The sequence below is a fragment of the Microtus oregoni genome, unplaced genomic scaffold (assembly GCF_018167655.1).
Source record: "Microtus oregoni isolate MIOR12 unplaced genomic scaffold, Mior012 000011F_ref0000422, whole genome shotgun sequence".
NCBI classification, from domain to species: domain Eukaryota; kingdom Metazoa; phylum Chordata; class Mammalia; order Rodentia; family Cricetidae; genus Microtus; species Microtus oregoni.
Window position 1 is genome coordinate 50,788,336 of NW_024543070.1, and position 19,911 is coordinate 50,808,246.

Sequence of the window (19,911 nt, forward strand, 5' to 3'; positions counted from 1 at the left end):
CGCCCGCCCACAGAAGCGCAGGAGGAAGTTTGTCCCTGTATGCGATCCGTCGCTCATGAAGTTGCTAGGCGACAGCTACAGTTTTTTCCCGTCTGATTGGAGCTCACATTAGACGTGTTCCCCCCCCCCTCCCGGCATTGCGCATGTGTGCGACCAACGATGGAGGAGTCGGAACCCGAGCGGAAGGTGGGGATGAGGCTGGGTCCACGCGAGGGGGATCGGGCAGGGGGAGGGGCCGCGGGCTGACTCGGGTCTCTGCAGCGGGCTCGCGCGGACGACGCGGCCGCGGGAGGGAGCCGCTCCGAGGATGAGGATGAAGACGACGAGGACTACGTACCCTACGTGCCGTTGCGGCAGCGCCGGCAGTTACTGGTGAGGGGCCGCATTCCAGGGGCAACGGGGGTGGGGGGGCGTGTCAGCGGGAGGGGTAGACCTTGGGACGCGACAGACGAGGGACTGGGGAACCTGTCTGAGTTCCGGACAGATGTGCGCTTCCGTGCACACGATTCCCTTCCTGGAAAGAGCCAGGGACCTGGCACCCACCCTCCCTGTGCTATGTTCCCCACCTACCGAGTCTGGGGCTTGACTCTGAGGGACACTGGTGGGACCTCAGCTCCAGAAGCTGCTACAGCGAAGACGCAAGGGAGCTGCGGAAGAAGAGCAGCAGGACAGTGGCAGTGAGCCCCGAGGAGATGAGGACGACATCCCGTTGGGCCCTCAGTCCAACGTCAGCCTCCTGGATCAGCACCAGCACCTCAAAGAGAAGGCTGAAGGTGGGCTGAGCAGGAAGGAGAGGGACTGAGCCTGAGGCGCAGTGCTTCTGACTCTCTGACATCTTTGCCTTCTTTTGTCAGCGCGCAAGGAGTCGGCAAAGGAAAAGCAACTGAAGGAAGAAGAAAAGATTCTGGAGAGCGTGGCTGAAGGCCGAGGTAAGATTATAGCTGGTGCAAAGAGGAGGTAGGCTGAGCCACCTCCTCCCAACCTCAAGGGGTCCAGCCTTTGGGAAGCAGTCACCCCATTGAGCTTTGTTTGTCTCCCCAGCTTTGATGTCAGTGAAGGAAATGGCCAAGGGCATCACATACGATGATCCAATCAAAACCAGGTATGTCTTTGTGGCTGAAGACTGGCAGCGATACCCCGAGGCCCAGCTATACTAACAGCCCTTGCTGACCTCTCCTGTGCGCTGGCTACCTATAGTTGGACACCCCCACGATACGTCCTGAGCATGTCGGAAGAGCGGCATGAGCGTGTTCGGAAGAAGTACCACATCCTGGTAGAGGGAGATGGTATCCCACCACCCATCAAGAGTTTTAAGGAGATGAAGTTTCCTGCCGGTACGGGGGGAGAGGGAGTTGCCATGCTTTTACAGTAATGCCCCTGAGATTGTGTAGCCCCACCCGCCCCAGCTTAGCTCAGCAGTGGGAATTTCCCTTGGTGGTTGGTGGTGGTGCATTTTCAGGGGAGAAGTGCTTTTGTGACAGCATCTCACTCTGCAGCCCAGACTGACCTCAGATTCAAAGCCGTCCCCCTACTTCATCCCTACCGAATGCTAGCGCTCACATTGTAGGCATGACCTATCACACCCTGTGTGGAGGTGGCGAGGTGGATCGGTTTGAAGCCAGGTGTCATCATGGAGTCCTAGTTGTCTCAGAACTTGGTCCAAGCAGGCTCTCTTGAGAGACCCACTTTGGTGTGCTTCCTGCCTTCAAGGTTACAGGTGTGGACTCCGCTCCTGGCTAGAGAAAGGGTTTCTTTAGGCTTGTGTGCAAAGGCCTTGGCTGTATGTGTTCACTGTCTTCTGCTTAGACAGAGCCCTAGTGAGAATGCTGTTAGGCTCAGGTAGATGCGGCTCTGGGAAGCCAGTGAGCATTGTATCCGCTGTTTCATGATCTTAAGCCTCTGTTCCATGACTTGCAACTTAGAGGAAGAGCTAATTTTACAGGATTCGGGACTCTAGTAAAACACGCATTATTTTTACAGCCATCCTTCGAGGCCTGAAAAAAAAAGGCATCCTCCACCCAACACCGATTCAGATCCAGGGCATCCCTACCATGTGAGTATGGGCTGTAGGCGTGTGGTCCTTGGGGCCTACAGCAGAGAAGCAGTGCCCGTTTGTCCATTGTCTTCACTGGGCCCAATCCTGAAGCTGTTCTCTCCTAACAGTCTGTCCGGCCGGGACATGATTGGCATTGCCTTCACGGGGTCAGGCAAGACACTAGTGTTCACATTGCCCGTCATCATGTTCTGCCTGGAACAAGAGAAGCGGTTGCCTTTCTCCAAGCGTGAAGGGCCTTATGGACTCATCATCTGCCCCTCGGTAAGCTAGGCTAGCCTGGGGGCCAGGAGAAGGACTAGGGCTGACTTCTGGTACCAGCTTTGTTCCTGCATCTTTAGCGAGAGCTGGCCCGGCAGACCCATGGCATCCTGGAGTATTATTGTCGTCTGCTGCAGGAGGACAGCTCACCCCTGCTGCGCTGTGCTCTCTGCATTGGGGGAATGTCAGTGAAAGAGCAGATGGAGACCATCCGACAGTATGTACAGACACCCTGTCCCACAGGCATCCCCAAAGTGCCCAGAGATGCAAAAGAACCCTTTAGTTTAACTACCGTATGATCCTCACAGAGTCCTGTGAGTCCAGCCCTTGAGGGAAAACGGGTTGGGGTGGGATGGAAGGATGTGGCTGGGTATTGTGGGAATGTGGTAGATGGGATGTCCCATTCTCTGGGATATAAGAAGCCGAAGACAACTTTGCAGGGAAGGTGCTATTTGAATTTCTCAGAGGGTAGTTCATGTAGAAGCTCAGATACTGAAACATAGGGCGTCCAGAAAAATCGGAGCTATTCACTATGATTAACCAAGGAGACTAAGGTACCGATAGGGACCAAACCTCAACAGCACTTCTGTTCCATTCAGGTAGTGCAATCTCCATCAGATATCTCCAGCATTCTGTACTGTACAAGGCCCTGAGATCATAGTCATACCAGAACCCATCCCTGTGTCTGAGGTATCCACAGGCTCAGGGAAGATGCAGGCACAGAAAAGATAGCGTCAACTTACCAGGAAAACGATCCCAGCGAGGCCAACAAATAGATGCAGGAATCAGGAGTCTTGGAGGCTCAGGGCAGCCCTCTTGGGAAAGGTGTTTCAGGATAGGTGCAGGCCAGAAAAGTGCAGCCCCTACCAAATCAGTTCACAAGCACGTGTTGAGAGGCAGGGAAGGAAACAGCACTGTGCATAGGCTAGCACGGGGGATGTGCTGAGAGGCAGGGAAAGAAACAGCATCAGCAGAAGGCAAAGTGGGCCTCTTAGCAGGTGATGTCTCGGAGAGCCAGGCAGCCCGAACTGCAGGGTTTCTCCATTTTCAGTGGTGTCCACATGATGGTAGCCACGCCTGGACGCCTCATGGATTTGCTCCAGAAGAAAATGGTCAGCCTGGACATCTGTCGCTACCTGGCCCTGGATGAGGCTGACCGCATGATCGACATGGGCTTTGAGGGTGACATCCGTACCATCTTCTCATACTTCAAGGTACCTGACCCCTGCCTCACCCAGGCACTCCTGCAGAGACATGTGCATACTTGACCTGCAGAGGGTCTCTGCTTTTTGGGGTCTATGTTTCAGCTGTCCAGCATCCTCAGACCCCATCCCCTGTGTGCCCTCCATCTACCCCTGCATGCCCTTAGCTCAGTGGTTCTCGACCTTCCTAACGCTGCAGCCCCTTAATACAGTTCCTCATGTCACAGTGATGCCCAACCATTAAATTATTTTTTTAAAGATTTTATTTAATTTTATTTTATGTGCATTGGTGTTTTGTCTTCATTCATATCTGTGTGAGGGTGTTAGATCCCCTGGAACTGTAGTTACAGATGGTTGTGAGCTGTCATGTGGGTGTTGGGAATTGAACCTCAGCCCCCAATAAAATTATTTTTGTTGTTATTCATAGCTGTAATTTTGCTACTGTAATGACTTGTAAATATCTGATATGTAGGATGTCTGATACAAACCCCCAAAAGGGTCATGTCCCACAGGTTGAGAACCACTGCCTTAGTCCCTGTCCCCACACTCCCTCAGGGCCAGCGGCAGACCCTGCTCTTTAGTGCCACCATGCCAAAGAAGATTCAGAACTTTGCCAAGAGTGCCCTGGTAAAGCCTGTCACCATCAATGTGGGACGTGCTGGAGCAGCCAGCTTGGATGTCATCCAGGTAGGCAGGCACTCCCAAGGAGCAGAGTCTTAACAGTACAGACTGAAGCTAGCCACTCTCCCCTGATGTTAACTGAAGAGTCCACCTTCTGACCTTTAGCCAAGGCCATTCTTAGGCTGCCCAGCCCTTCAATGGCAAGAGGCTTCTGGTCACCTGGACTAGACTGGGGACCCAGCTGCAGTGTCAGGGCCATGACTGGTGAGCCTAACCTTGGGATCATCTGACCTGGCCCCTATGGTGGCAGGAGGTGGAATACGTGAAGGAGGAAGCCAAGATGGTATACCTGCTCGAGTGTTTGCAGAAGACACCCCCACCTGTGAGTACAGCTGGACTAGGCTGGTCCCTGGTTCCCAGAGTTCCCAGGATGAGAGATGATGGTAGGGATCTATGCTGGGGGACTCGGGGTGATGCCCTCTGACTAGAGCTGGCCTTTCTGGGCAGGATCTATGCTGGGGGATTCGGGGTGATGCCCTCTGACTAGAGCTGGCCTTTCTGGGCAGGATCTATGCTGGGGGACTCAGGGTGATACCCTCTGACTAGAGCTGGCCTTTTTGGGCAGGTGCTCATTTTTGCAGAGAAGAAAGCGGATGTGGATGCCATTCACGAATACCTCCTGCTCAAGGGGGTTGAAGCGGTGGCCATTCATGGGGGCAAAGGTCAGGATGGTTACTTCACTGGCATAGACCTGCTGTCATGACGGCTCTGTGCCTTCCCATTCCCTGCCCCTGCCTAGCCAGCCTTTGCTACTCCCAACATTGCTACTATAGTTCTGACACATAGCTCACCCACCCTAGACCAGGAAGAGCGGACCAAGGCCATTGAGGCATTCCGGGAAGGCAAGAAGGATGTCTTAGTGGCCACAGATGTGGCCTCCAAAGGCCTCGACTTTCCTGCCATCCAGCACGTCATCAATTATGACATGCCTGAAGAAATCGAGAACTATGGTAGGAGCCCAGGATATTGGTGGGCTGACCAGGATGAGGGCCAGGCGTCCAGATAGTGGGCTCGAGGCTGTTCCTTTCATTGCAGTACACCGGATTGGCCGCACCGGGCGTTCAGGAAACACAGGCATTGCTACCACCTTCATCAACAAGGCCTGTGGTGAGTCTATCTGCACAGCTACTGTGGTTCTACTTTGGGTCCTCCATATGTAGCTATCTGGGTTCTAGTTCCAGTTTGGAACCTGATGGTGCCTGTTATCCCTTTTCCTTAGACGAGTCAGTGCTCATGGACCTCAAAGCCTTGTTGCTGGAGGCCAAGCAGAAGGTGCCGCCTGTCTTACAAGTGCTGCACTGTGGGGATGAGTCCATGTTGGACATTGGAGGTAAGTGAGGAGCCCCTCTCCAGTGTGCGGCTGGGTAGCCTGGGGCTGGGAACCAGGAAACCAGTCCAGGCCGGTAGGGTCAGTCTGGGGTCAAGATCAAGATCCTGTGACCTTGCTAACCCTTCTCTCCATTCCCAGGAGAACGGGGCTGTGCCTTCTGTGGAGGCCTTGGCCATCGGATCACTGACTGCCCCAAGCTTGAAGCTATGCAGACCAAGCAGGTCAGCAATATTGGCCGCAAGGACTACCTGGCCCACAGTTCTATGGACTTCTGAGCTGTCTCTTCCCTCCTCTCCCCAAGAGGCATCAGTCCCAGGACTCCAGCCAGGCATACACCAGCTCCCTTGGCCCAGCTGGCCTGGGCCACCCCAGTGCCCCCAGAATTACTATTTTTGTTCTCCTTTCCCGACTGCCATTAAAGCACAATCCCTTCTATCTCAGACCAGTGCTTCCTCTTTCTCACCCATTGCCCCCCATTCCTGGACAAGCCTCACCCTCTGCTCCAGTACCATCCTGAGACAAGACATCAACATTTTCCAGAGTTGCCAGACTCATAGAAATGACTGCCTGGCTGCTGTCCCGGTCTGGGGGCTCATGATAATTGGCCAGGAATGCCCAAAAACTCAGAGGAACCACAGCTGGGGCTCATGGGGAAATGGTGGTGTCCTTGGTCTCTCTGCCATCTGACACTGCTACTGTGTCTCCTGTGATGGCTCCAGAGCCTCTGAAGCCTCTGGCTACCCCTCCCTGCCGTGCAGGCTCCCAGCCAGAAATCCTCTGTTCCATCTGCAGAGGAAGTGGTAGATGCCACAGAACTGCCGTTCTGGTCACAGACACCCCCTGCCTCTGTTCTGCCCCATTCTTTACTGGGCTATAAGGACAGAAATGAACCAGGTAGGTGCTGCCATAACTGGGGAGCCTCCGGTAAGCCTCAGACATGCAGATGCCTGTTGCAAGACTAGCCTACCAACCCCGACTTTAGACTTGCCGCAAGAGGGGGCAAAGAAACGGCACAGCAGTAGCCAGGTACCTCAGTTCCTCTGCGCCAGGAACATTATGCCGATTCAGCAAAGATGGCAGTTGCTCAACCCATGTTTGTCACTTAGTGTGTGGCCTCTGGCAAGTTACTTAACCTATCTGAGCCTTAATTTCCTCATTGTTGAAATGTCGATGAGAATGCAAAGGCTAAGACAGGCCGTGTGAGCTTAGCCACCCAGATCATTGTGGGCAAGGAGCCAGGAGCCCACGGCTCCTTGAATGTATTTCCATGTCTGCTGTGTGATCCCGAAAGAGCATTTCTCAGTCTGGTCACAGCGTCCTTTCCCAAGGTGACATTGCATGAGTGACAAGACACTTCCATAATTCATATTCATGCACAGCCCCAACAGAGGGCTCCAGCAAGGCAAGTGGGGAGGTGTGGGGGAAAGACTGGGCAGGAAGCAAAGCTTTGAGGAACATGTGACCTCCCTGGGGAGCACACTGGGGGCCTGCCACCCACAGTCAACATGACAAGCAGTGACCCTGGATGTAGAGCCTTGTGGACTGCTGCCTGGTGCGCTGTGGGGGTGCTTCGCTCTCCAACCTTAGAAAGTGGTCAGGGAAGGCCTCTGGGAAGAAGCAGCCACCTCTGGCAGGAAGAGCAGTGGTAAGGGGCGCACAGAAGGGACTGGTGTGAAAAAATACAACTCAGGAAGTAAAGGCAAGAACATGGGATGGAGTGGCCCAGACTAGGCTGAAAGGGAATCGGAGGGTTGGTGGACGCAGCCAAGGTGGGCCAAGGTCGGGTGAGGATGAAGAGGAGAAACTGAATTTCAGAAATGTTTATGATTGGGCAGGGAATGTCACTCGGTGATAGAGCAATGGCCTTAGTGTACCCAAGGTCCTGGATCACGCCAATACTGCTAGAGAGGCTTGTAGACCTCGGAATGGCAGACAGGAGTTCAGCAGTCTGGAGAGAGGGGGGTCCAAGGATGGGCCAGGGCTGTGTAGTTCCCATACTCGGGGTGCACAGCTTCCTGGGGATGGGGGAGGGCTCAGAACTTGTGACTCAGGGCATCCATCCTGTGGTCAGACACTCACGGCCAGCTGATGCAGGTGCATGCGCAAGAGGCCATAGCCCCCAGTGGCCTCATGCTCCCGTAGGCAGGTGTGGTCTCAGAACACGAGAACCCCAAGGGAGAGATTGGTTCTGACAGCTACCCCTTCAGTGAAGACCAGGCTCCCCTCCCCCTGTCCCTGCAGCTGTCACTGGACAGAGTGAGGGGGAAGTGGCCAGAAGGGGAAGTAAGAGGGTTCCCGTCCAGCCAGTCACCAATCTCCTCGGGTCTTCAGAGCAGCCGTGGCCATGGAGTCTGTGGAGACCCCTGTCAAGGATGGCGTCCTTTACCAGCAGCACATGAAGTTTGGCAAGGTGGGAGCCCCAGGCTGCCTGACAGCCGTGGGCAGAGGAAGAAACTTCTGCCTACCTAGACAGCCTGTCTAGACATGCGAGAACTGGGAAGGGAATCTGGGTGGGCTGAAACCTGGGAATTTGGGAGTGGAGGTTCTTGGCCTGAGATTAGGGCTGGAGCTTCCTTTCTAAGATGGCCTCAGAGATGCCAAGACCATGGTCCTAAGAACAGAAACCTATGTGTATGATAGCTCCAGAGCTCCTGGAGAAGGTCAAGGTCTGAGGGGCAGGAGTCTCCCAAGGATGGAGCAGCACCCTGCAGACCAAGACGGGGTCTCCAGATACTGGGGAGGAGAGGGGTTGGAGATTCATTGTGCTCCTTGAGCATCAGACTCTACACCGACAGTTCAGCTGCAACTGCTCCCTGGGTAGAAAAACTGTTTTCTTTGCTAGGTATCATTTGCATGTTTCCTTCCTTAGCAGCCCGAAGCTGAGGCCTCCTTCCCACCACACCCAGCCCATGGCCTAAGTGCCCTTTTCGGTTGGGGCTGGCAATAGATAGCTTAACGGCGGTGTCAGCTGACCCGCCCCAACCACTAGATACTTTACAGACAGTCCAGGAGAAGTCCAGGCTTATATTCTCATGACCTTGATAGGCGAGCTATGAAAGTCATTCAGAAAAGGGCAGGGAGGGTGGGATTTGAACTCGAGCTTGACCAACCCTAAATACAGACTTCTTCCTGCTTACCTTTGCCGGAGCAAGACCTCCTTCCTTTGTACCCTAAAGTCTTACGGAGGCAGAAGCAAGGCGGCCAGTTGCTCAGCAGCTTGTACACAACCAAGTAGAAGGGAAGCCTTCTTCCCAACGGTGTCTCTCTTTACAGAAATACTGGCGGAAAGTGTGGGCTCTACTGTATGCAGGAGGCCCATCAGGTGTAGCTCGGCTGGAAAGCTGGGATGTTCGTGATTGTGGCCTGGGGCCAGCAGGCGACAGATCTGTAGGGCCTGGCCGTCGAGGCGAACGTCGGGTCATACGTTTGGCTGACTGTGTGTCTGTTCTGCCGGCCGATGGAGAGAATTGTCCCAGGGACACCGGTGCCTTCCTGATTACTACCACTGAGCGAAGCCACCTGCTGGCTGCACAGCACCGCCAATCATGGATTGGCCCCATTTGCCAGCTGGCTTTCCCGGTGAGTGTAAAGTGATCTGGCCTGCGGGGACCACCTCACCCCTCCTACTCATGTGCTTGCTTAGCCAGATTCTGCCACTTGGTAAGCAGTGCCAAAGTCTAGCAAATCTGAGCAACAGTTCAGAAACCCACAGAATGATCTCAGATCCCCATGTATGCTATAGGAAAACCAAACATTAGATCAGGAGACCTCTCTAAGGAGGAGACAGTGGGCGGAGCCTGCATGACAGGTGAGAACTCACCCAGGCAGAGGTTTGAGAAAGGTGTCTAAGACACAATGACAAATATTGTAATGCTGGTGTCGTGGGCAAAAGCCCTGGGGCAGGGAAACATGGCATGTTTGAGGAGCAGAAAGTAGGCCAGCCAGTAGCTGAGGCACACAAGAGTCAGTACATTTGGGAAGTTCAGTGAGCGCCTGTTGAAACCACCTTGGGCCATGTGTGGGTTGGAGGTTTTATACTGAATCAGAGCAATGGCTTTGGAGTATTAAAACCAGAGGCTAGTGGTTCTGAAGATTCAGGGTTCATGATAGAAAGACAAACAAGCCTGGCAGTTCCTCAGAAAGCTAATCTTAGAGCAGCTGGGGAGATGGCTCAGCGGTTAAAGCACTGGCCCCTCTTGCAGAGGGCCTGGGTTCAATTCCTAGCACCCATATGGCAGCTCATAACTGTTAAGTCTCAAGGGATCAGACCCCTTCTTCTAGCCTCCATGGCTACTGTACACTTGTAGTCAACAGACACATATGTAAGCAAAAAACCCATACACTTAGCAATAAGTAATAAACGTTTTTTAAAACCAGTCATGGATTACCATATGGCTGCAGTTCCAGATTCATGCATCACCAAGAGAATGAAAGGAGATGTCCAGGCAAAGTGTGCCCACCAGTGCTCATGGCAACACTAGTCACCATTGCCAAGAGATGAGACCACACAGGGCCATCCCCTGATGAAGACTTAAACAGAACCATAAGCTAGGCAAGGTGGTCCAGGCCTGTGACCCCAGCGTTTAGAAGGTGGAAGTAGAAGGTTCAGCAATGCAAGATTATCCTTGGCTATGTGGCCAGTTCCAGGCCAGCCTGGGCTACTTGAGACCCTGCCTCAAAAACAAGACCAAAAAAAAAAAAAAACAAACCAGCCTGGGAACAATATGACAGGAAAGAAGCTAAACACAAAGGGTAGCACGTAAGAGCTTTAAAAACATCCCTATGATATGTCCACAACAACCAAATCCATACAGACAGTGCAGGTGCACGGTTGCCAGGCGCTGGGGGGCGGGGGGTGGGTAGTGACGGCTGATGGGCACTGGATCGTCATTTGCCATGATGATGAGCTCTGGAATTTGGTGCTGCTATGGCTACACAACCTTGTGACTATACTAAAAACCACTGAATTGTTCCTTAAAATAGTGATGTTGATTTGTACCAATTGTTTCTAAATTAAGAAATGCACAGGATGAAAGGAGGTGGGGTTTGGCTTTGGCTGTGCTCATGGATCAAGATAGCTATGGTGGTGGACAATTAGAACCTGAAAGAACTGTGAGTCCGGTCCTGTAATGGAAGTCAGGGAAGGTCAGGGGTGACCTGCAGATGGCGATAGTGAGATGATTGGCCAAGGCTGGACTATTACTTGAGGCTGCCTGCCCCCCACTTCCTCGCCTCTTCACTGAAGCATGCTGTCAAAGCCATAAGGAAGCCAGCCCAGCCCCTGGCCACACATAGGGGCTGTAGAAATATCCCCTTGGTACGTTAGAGCACTAGGAACACCCTTGCACTACAGAGATGGCTGTGCTCCAAGATCAGCACCCTCAGGGGAGCCCAGTGGGGATTGTTGCCCCATGATGCAGATGGGAAATGACGCAGGAGAGCCCAGAGCCCTGCAGAGTGTGAGGCAGAGTGCACGGGAGCTGTTGCCTGATGACCCCGACCCCGTGGGAGAGGTGGCGGGGAGGAACAGGTCGGGCTCTAACTGACAACGCAAATCTGTTCCTCAGGGCACCGGAGAATGTTCTGGATCAGGACAGGCTGAGACTCCAAAAAGAGGCTTTGTTCCCATGGAGGAAAACTCTATCTACTCCTCCTGGCAAGAAGGTGACTCAGGGAAGACCCCAGGGCAGCCTTACACACACCCCAGCCGTGGTCTCTAAGAACTGATGAAATGTCCTTGCTTCCTGAGTACAGTGGCCGAGTTTCCAGTGGTCGTACAGAGGACGGAAGCCACCACCCGCTGCCAGCTGAAAGGCTCCTACCTCCTGGTGCTGGGCCAAGATGACATTCAGCTTCGGGAGACTTCTAACCCCCAGGCCTGCTACAGCTGGCCCTACCGTTTCCTGCGCAAGTTCGGCTCCGACAAGGTGAGGTGCTGGCCAACCTGACGGGTCCCTGTAGGGAAAGGTGGTCAGTGTCCTGGCTCCTCAGCCACTGACCCCTGCCTGTGTCTCTCGCATGCAGGGCGTGTTCTCTTTTGAGGCCGGTCGCCGCTGTGACTCGGGCGAGGGCCTTTTTGCCTTCAGTAGTCCACGTGCCCCAGACATATGTGGAGCTGTGGCTGCAGCCATTGCCCGCCAGCGGGAACGTATTCCAGAGGCAGCCACATCCCCACCCTGCCCCCTGCCTCGGGCCCTCTCCCTGCCCTCCCTAGAGCCCCCTGGAGAGCTTCGGGAAGTGGCCCCAGGGTTTGAGCTGGCCACTTCCAGAAAGCTGCCTGTGGCCGATCATGGGCCTCAAAGCCTGCCACTGCTGCTCAGTCCTACACAAGAAGAAACAGTATCCGGTCTCTATGCGTCTGTGTGTAAGCGGACCAGCAAGCCCACAGCCACTAGAGAGCACCTTTATGAGAACCTGTGTATGCTGGAGGCCAGTCCTGGGCTGTCCAATGGGGGTCCTAAGTCCCAAGAGGGCCCTCCTGGCCACAGCCCCCTATCCAGCCCCATCTATCACAACAGTGAGGACCTGAGTTGGCCTGGCTCTGCCCAGGACAGCAGCTTGGAAGCCCAGTACCGGAGGCTGCTAGAACTGGAACTAGATGAGGCTGGAGGAGCTAGCCGCTCCGGTGTACAGGCAGGCATCAAGGCCAAACTGGTGACCCTGCTGACCCGTGAACGGAAGAAGGGCCTTGCTCCCTGTGACCGGCCCTGAAGGCCTGTGCAGTGACCACAAGACAGAGGTGATCTAGGAGCCCAAGGGAGCAACTTTAAACATAGCCTCTGTCTGCTCCGACCTGCAGGGAGAAGCCAGGCAGTGGGGAGGAGCCACTTGCTGCCCCACCCACTCCCAGTGGACAGTGTACAGATTGATGAATAATAAAGCTTGCCTACCAACTTCCCTCCCTTCTGCCTATGGCCCACAATCCACGCTACCTTGCTTTCGCCTGGGTCCCCAACGAAACACCGTATGCTAGTGTTCATTATAGCAAACTCCAGGCCCTTATGCTGGGCCCAGAGACTGAGCGTCCTGAGCTGACTTCAGCCACCACTGAGCTAAAGTCTACTTGAGCAGATGGACAAGAGGTGGTTTGGGCTCTGTGTGGTTCTGTGTAGCAGGAACAACAGCCAAACAGAGGGAGACATGGGCTCTGTTAACAGAAGCGCCCCTAAACTGAGTCAGAAGGGTAAGCATGGCCCATCCGGGCAAGCTGTGGGGCCGGCATTTCCAGGTTCAGGGGAGTCATTTATGGAGCAGAGTCACTACTTGGTTGCTGTCCTCAGTAAACTGGGTGTCAGCAGTCAACTATGACAATCTTGGAAAAGATAACAGTTAGGCTTGTCGAGGAACAGTAAGAAGACTGGGCCTGGGGGATAGAGGACCGCAAGGCAGCTAAGCTGTGGAGAGGGTGGCGGGTACGGGGAGGAGTGGTGTGGTGAGGAAAGACAGGAAGAAGGACTGTAGATTGTACACACCTAAGACACTCGTGCCCAATAGAACTCAAGTAGTGTGCAGGCACATCTGGAGAACCTCTGGCTTGCTTCATCAACTGTAAATAATAAAAATTAAAAAAATAAAATGGGACTAGAGGCAGAGCTCAGTGGTACAGGACATACCTAGGATGAGGTAGACCCTGGGTTCAATCTTCAACACATGCATGCACACACGCACGCACACAAGTAAAACAAAAAGACTACATTATCCAGGAAGCAGAGACGAAGATCTCTGTGAGCTTGAGGCCAGCCTCATCTCCATAGTAAGTTCCAAGACAGCCAAAGCTACAAACGAGAGTATACCAAAAACAAACCAAATGAACACACACACAAAACCCCACCACCAAGAGCAACAACATTAAAAGATTAAATCATATATTAGATTATATATTATACTTAAGATTTCTACTTGGGGTGGGCAGGGGCACTAGAGGGGTGGCTCAGCAGTTAAGAGCACCGGCTGTTTGCTCTTCCAGAGGATCCAAGCTCATAACCACTCTCTAACTCCAGTTCTAGAGAACCCAATGCCCTCTTCAGCTTCCACAGGCAATGCATGCATGCATGCCCTGCACAAACATACACGTAGTTAAAGCATCCAACACACACACACACACACACACACCAATCTTTTTTTTTAAAAAGAGTTCTATTGAAATTGTGGGTAGGGAGATAACTCGCCACTGGAGTTGGGATTCCCAGAACCCACGTAAAAGCTGAGGTGTGTTGCTACCTGTAATCTCAGCTCCAGGGAGGCAGAGACAAGATTCCAGTGGCAAACGGACTGGGTAGACTAGCCAGAGTCAACAAGCTCCAGCTTCAGTAAGACTCTGTAGGCAAAGTGGGGGGCAATGGGGAAAGACACTCAGCATCAACTTCTGGCTTACACACACACAACACACACAGACAGACATATATGCATGTGAAACCCACAACACATGCACACATACTACACACACAGACACACACACACACAAGCAAACCCTAGTGCCTACACTGTTCCCAGATACCAGGGAGCATTCTGTGTCCAAGACAGCTTCAGCTGTGCTCGCAAGGAGCCAGCATTCCACAGCAAAATGAGCAAATTAATTTTAAGACTCCAGTGCCCATTTTCCCCTTGCCTTCATTTCCAGGCTCTCTGCTTGTGCATAAAGCAGCGCTGTGCCTGCTTCCCAGTTCTGGCTTCTCAATCTCTGGACTTGCTGCGTTAGCTGCCCACACGTTATAGACAAGGTCTACAGAGCCTATGCTTGCCTTAAACCCATGCCTCAGTCTCTCACTACTGAGATTCTAGACATCCATGCTCAAGTTGTCTACACCGTTGACACTCCCAAGCCTCCTCCTCATGACAGTGACAACCAGTCTTGTTTCCTAGAATCTCTGGTCACCTCTTCCCTTACACTCTCCTCTCCCACACCTCACTCTTGGAGTCTCCCCCCCCCCCTCCTCTCTGGTTTGACTGTCAAAGCGCTCAGCTTCTGGTGAATTCACTGGCAGCTGTCCACCTGGAGAAATCCACTTAGGAAAGCTTGAAGGTGTTCTTTCACACAGGCAGGCTCCCTTCTGTGCTGGTTTGAATGAGAATGGCCCCTGTAGGCGCATATGTTTGAATTCTGGTCCCCAGTTAGTAGCACTCTTTAGTAAGGATTGGGGGGTGTGGCCATGTAGGTGTGGGAATGATCTTGTTGGAGGAGGTATATGCAGTGGGCTTAAAGGTTTCAAAAGTCCATGCCAGGCAGAGTCTTTCTCTTTGTCTCCTGCTTGTGGATCAGATGTAAGCTCTCAGCTACTGTTTCAATACCATGCCTTCCTGCCACCCTGCCATGCTTCTCATTATGATGAACATAGAGTAACCAGCTCTGAAACTATAAGCAAGTCCCCAAGTAAATGCTTTCTTTTATAAGCTGCCCTGGACATGGTGTCTCATTAAAGCAAGAGAATAGTAACTAAGACATCTTCAAACCTTTCCGTTTCTACCCACTCACCTCCTAGACACTGTCGGAAATTGGCAGTCAGCAGACGTGGCCCTTCCGCCTCCCTCTGCTGTGCTGACAAAGGAGCCAGCATCCTAATCTTCCAGTCTCTAGAAGGAGCTCCCACCTGAGACATCCAGTGAGTTTCTCTTTTGGGCTTTTTTCATTCATTCACTCCGTCCCCAGCATCAGCATCTTGCTGTTCCCATGTCCAGCCATACAGGAGCTGATTGATGCTCTCTGATTTTACATCGGCAAAGAGACCTTCCTTTCACCCCACGCTCTCCTTCAGCCACCTCCCCATTTCTCTGTTCTGCTCCCCAGCGAAACTCCTCAAAAGAGTTGAATTACTCTCATTTCCAGTTTCCCACCCCCACTCTCTCCCTGACTTGTTTCCTCTTTATCTACTGCCTGATTACATAACTTTCAAAGTCAACAACTATCTACCAGACCAGGCTGCATATGGGGACACTGGAACCCCTCTGCTTCTTGGCAGCATTCCTCGCCCCTGTCTGAATGCTTCACGGAGCTTTCTTGCCCTTTTCCAGTGCCTCCTTCACAGCGAGTCACTTTTCCTTAGTGCTCAGGATTGAGCCAATGCCTTTTGTCCATGTTAGCCGTCTTCTCCCACTGAGCTGCGGAACGGGCCCCCAGCCTCTTTTGCTTCTTGTCTCTGATCCTCTCAGAGTTCTTTCAGATAAAAGTGAGTTCAGCCTGGCTTTGTGTGAGATCACGTGGAGGCCTTTGAAGAAAGCCCGTGGTTAGGCTCACACACAGCTTGATTTTTATCTGTTGAATACATGGAACCTAGGCATCAGTGTTTCATTTTTCAAATTCTGGCACTATCCTAACATACAACCTGAGCTGAACCACTGGCATAAGCGAGTTAGTTAGTTAATCACCTGGTTGGTTCATTTTATTAAGATTTATATTTATTGTGAGCCGGGCAGTGGTGGCACACATCTTCAATCCTAGCACTCAGGAGGCAGAGGCAGGCAGATCTCTGTGAGTTCGAGACCAGCCTGGTCTGCAAGAGCTAGTTCCAGGACAGGGTCCAAAGCTACAGAGAAACCCTGTCTCAAGAAACCAAAGGAAAAAATTATAATTATTTTATACATCTGTGTGCTTTGTGTGTATGTGTGCACCAACTGTATGCAGTGCCCATGGCAGCAGAAGAGGTGAAGGGTGTGGATACTCTAGAACCAGAGTTATAGACTCCAGTTCTGTTAGTCATTGTGTGGATGCCAGGAACCAAACCTGGGTCCTCTGTAAGACCAAAAAGTGTTCTTAAGTGCTGAGTCATCACTCCAGCCCCATACATCACTAAAATTTAAAGGCCATCTAAATGTTGATAACTTCCAAAGGCGTGTTCACCTTCAACATAGACTTTCTGGGCTTAAATGGCTAAAATTTAATTTAATGGCTTTAATTTAACACTTAATGGCTAAAAGTACTTACTGCCCTTCCAGAGGACCAGTGTATGTATGACAGTAGCCACGTGAGGTGTCTCACAAACGCCTGCAACACCAAGGAATAATACAACTTCTGGTCTCTAATAAATCTCTACACACACAGCACATACCCACACCCATACACCCTACACACACCACATACCCACACCACACACCATCATGCACACACATGACACACTCATACACACATCCCACACACACATCCCACACACCACACTCACACCACACACCCACATGACACACCCCACACTCACACCACAACCCATATGACACACACCACAACACACAGCACCCACACCTCAATGGTGTCTACTTCCTCTCTCTGCCCTCAAGTCCCGCCTATCTCTCCTGCCTAGCTATTGGTCATTCAGCTCCTTATTAAACCAATCACAGCATTACATCTTCACACACTGTACAAATATCCCACAACACATCTCTATAATCTTTATGCCTCCCGAGGCTTGTTTACCTTGTTTACATACTATTTATCCTGCTTTCCTGCTTCCCCTAAGTCTGGCTCTCTACCTGCAAGTTCTGCTTATTCTGCCTCTATTGGCTGTTGAGCTCTTTATTAGACCAACCGTGTACCTTAGGTAGAAAAGGTGAAACAGCAACACAGCTTTACCTAGTTAAACAAATGCAGCATAAACAAAAGTAACACACCTTTATATCGTTAAACAAAAGTAACACACCTTTACATAGTTAAACAAAAGTAACACACCTTTACATAGTTAAACAAAAGTAACACACCTTTACATAGTTAAACAAAAGTAACACACCTTTACATAGTTAAACAAAAGTAACACACCTTTACATAGTTAAACAAAAGTAACACACCTTTATATAGTTAAATAAAAGTAACACATCTTTACATAAACAAAAGTAACACACCTCTACATAGTTAAACAAAAGTAGTACATCTTTACATAAACAAAACACACCTTTACATAGTCAAACAAATGCAACACACCTTTACATAAACAAAAGTAACACACCTTTACATAGTTAAACAAATGCAACACATTTTTACATAGTTCAATATTCTATTCCACAATGCTCCAGATTTAAGAATCCAACAGTACCCTGTACATCTGTATATCTAAAAGTCATTTCTAGGTTTAGGGCTGTAGCTCAAGGGTACAACACTTATCTAATATTCTTGAGGCCCTCGATTCCCGACACTGCCAAAAGAAAAAGGTTCTCCGAGCTTAATGTGTGAAGATAAGTAAGAAAGTCAGGGCTCTGTGCAGTATTGTTTCAGGTGTGTTTCAGAGCAGAGAGAAAAGTCTAGAAGGACGTTAGAACCATGAGAGGCAGGGTTGCACGCCACTCACCAAACAACCAAACACTGACCAAGAACATCATCCCCGACTGATCAGAATGCCGTAGAGCAGACAAGGCCAAGAAACTCCTGTCAGGGGGCTGGAGAGATGGCTCAGAGGTTAAGAGCATTGCCTGCTCTTCCAAAGGTCCTGAGTTCAATTCCCAGCAACCACATGGTGGCTCACAACCATCTATAATGAGATCTGGTGCCCTCTTCTGGCATGCAGGCAGGCATGGAAGGAATGTTGTATACATAATAAATAAATAAATATTAAAAAAAAGAAACTCCTGTCAGATTAGCTGCAGGACATCTTCCCCCACAGTGGCTAGTCCTAGCCCTGGCTATCTCATTAAGTACTAGACACACGAGTCACGGTCACGACCAAAACTGGAATCCAGAACTCTTGAATCCTCAGTCTGGTGACCTTTTCCTTAACTGAAACTCCAAGTCTCAGGGCTGGGGATGTGGCTCAGTGGTAGAGATGTTCCAGGATGTTCAGGATCCTGCGATGGTCCCCCAACACTGCAAGAGGAGAAAAATCTAAACCTTAGTGGGGGTCATGGCCCACTGTAATTTCTGATCTAAAGGCTGAGCCATGTTAAAGAGTTCTGGGCCAGCCTGGATATTTCATCATGTTCCAACTTTGTTGGAAAAGATAGTCCTTGAACACTTTCAAGGCTAAGAGACCTGGTCTGCTGGCTGGTGGGTGGTGGTGCCTTTTAATCCCAGCACTGGGGAGGCAGAGACAGGTGGATCACTGAGTTCGTGGTGAACTTGGTTTACAGAGTGAGTTCCAGGACATCTGGGACTACACAGAGAAACCCTGTCTGGAAAAAAAAATATATTATAAATTATATATAGAGGTGGGGGCTGGCCACGAAGCTGCAGGAATTCAGGTCACCAGGGGGCGCTGTATCCTTTCAAATCCAGTGCCTGTTCCAACCCTGAGGCTGTGTGTTCACGGGAAGATCCCGACAGACTACCTAGTCCCAAGCCTTTGTGTGGATCAAGAAAGGGGCCTGGAGGTCTTTCCTGTTTGCTGTATAAGCAGGAGCCACCAGACTGCCAGTTCCTCTTTTGTTCATTTCTTGCAAACCCTCCTTCCTTCCTTCCGTTCACTTACCTCAACTCTGTGCAGGCACTGCAGACAGGAGAGAGGAGTCCTGGATCTCATGGGACAATAAAGACAGTGTGTCAGAGGGCGGAACGTGCTGTGGGAAAATAAAGTAGGTTAAGGGACTAGGTGCAATACAAGTGTCGTGTCAGGGGACAGCTGTTTTAATATTTTGGTGCCGTGTGTTGTGTCCTCCCCCTGCTGTTTTCCCTCTCCCCCTCCACCCCCACAGGGTTTCTATGTGTAGTCCTTGCTGGCCTGAACCAGGCTTGGAACTCAGATATCTGTTTGCTTCTGCCTCCCAAGTGCTGGGATTAAAGGCATGTGCCACCACCACCCGGCTAAATTTTTTAAATTTATATTTTTATTATTTTATATGTATAAGTGTTTGTCTGCATGTGTATCTGTGCACTGTGTACATACCTAATGCACATGAAGTTAAGATGCCCATGAGCCTCCTTGTGGGTGCTGGGAATCAAACATGGGTCCTTTGGAAGAGCAGTCAGTGCTGTTAACTACTGAGCCATTTCTCCGGCTGGGACTGAGGTTTTAGACAGGAAGATTAGAGAAGCCCCCATGGAGGAAGCAGTGTTCAAAGAGAGAAGATTTTTCTAAAAGTCTATTTTTTGATCTCCAGGAAAAAAAAGTGTTTTAAGCAAAAGGAATTGCAAGATGCGAAGGGACCCTGAGGCAAGAGTGTGCTTGGAGGTGTGGAGGGAAGGTCAGGAAGATGTAAATGGAATGTGCCGGCCTGGGAAGGAGGCTGACCCAGTTTCACTGCCTCTCTTTTTCCCAGTGTTAGAGATTCAGACCTCCTGTCTCCCGCAATTTCCTCCCCTCCTTTGTTTGTATTTTATTTATTTATTTTGAAGCAGGGTCTCCCTACATTGCCCAGGCTGGCCTTGAACATGCAACCCTCCCCCCAGGAGTTGGGACTACACAGGCCTGTGCCGCCAGGCTTAACACTTGACCCAGTTTCTTAGTCTTGCGTAGGTCTTGAGGATTTCAGTTTTA

The 19,911-nt window shown here is 51.2% G+C and overlaps 2 protein-coding genes across 3 annotated transcripts; both read left to right on the top strand.

Annotated features, from left to right (window-relative positions):
- The first annotated feature begins 96 nt into the window (after window positions 1-96).
- Window positions 97-5,967, top strand: Ddx41 (DEAD-box helicase 41). The gene is made up of 17 exons (XM_041660083.1): window positions 97-186; window positions 262-372; window positions 614-773; window positions 855-929; window positions 1,042-1,102; window positions 1,198-1,334; window positions 1,981-2,053; window positions 2,164-2,317; window positions 2,395-2,531; window positions 3,366-3,528; window positions 4,072-4,203; window positions 4,448-4,519; window positions 4,763-4,859; window positions 4,998-5,147; window positions 5,233-5,304; window positions 5,417-5,527; window positions 5,666-5,967. Exons 1-17 carry the CDS (start codon window positions 160-162, stop codon window positions 5,800-5,802), a joined length of 1,869 nt encoding a protein of 622 aa, XP_041516017.1. The 5' UTR covers window positions 97-159; the 3' UTR covers window positions 5,803-5,967.
- Window positions 5,968-6,315: 348 nt separating this feature from the next.
- Window positions 6,316-12,408, top strand: Dok3 (docking protein 3). 2 transcript variants are annotated; one of them, XM_041660460.1, is made up of 5 exons: window positions 6,316-6,421; window positions 8,801-9,106; window positions 11,095-11,191; window positions 11,282-11,454; window positions 11,552-12,408. In XM_041660460.1, exons 1-5 carry the CDS (start codon window positions 6,332-6,334, stop codon window positions 12,236-12,238), a joined length of 1,353 nt encoding a protein of 450 aa, XP_041516394.1. In that variant the 5' UTR covers window positions 6,316-6,331; the 3' UTR covers window positions 12,239-12,408. The 2 variants fall into 2 exon arrangements, with proteins under 2 accessions (XP_041516394.1, XP_041516395.1); XM_041660461.1 differs by lacking the exon at window positions 6,316-6,421 and adding an exon at window positions 7,854-7,937.
- The last annotated feature ends 7,503 nt before the right edge of the window (window positions 12,409-19,911 follow it).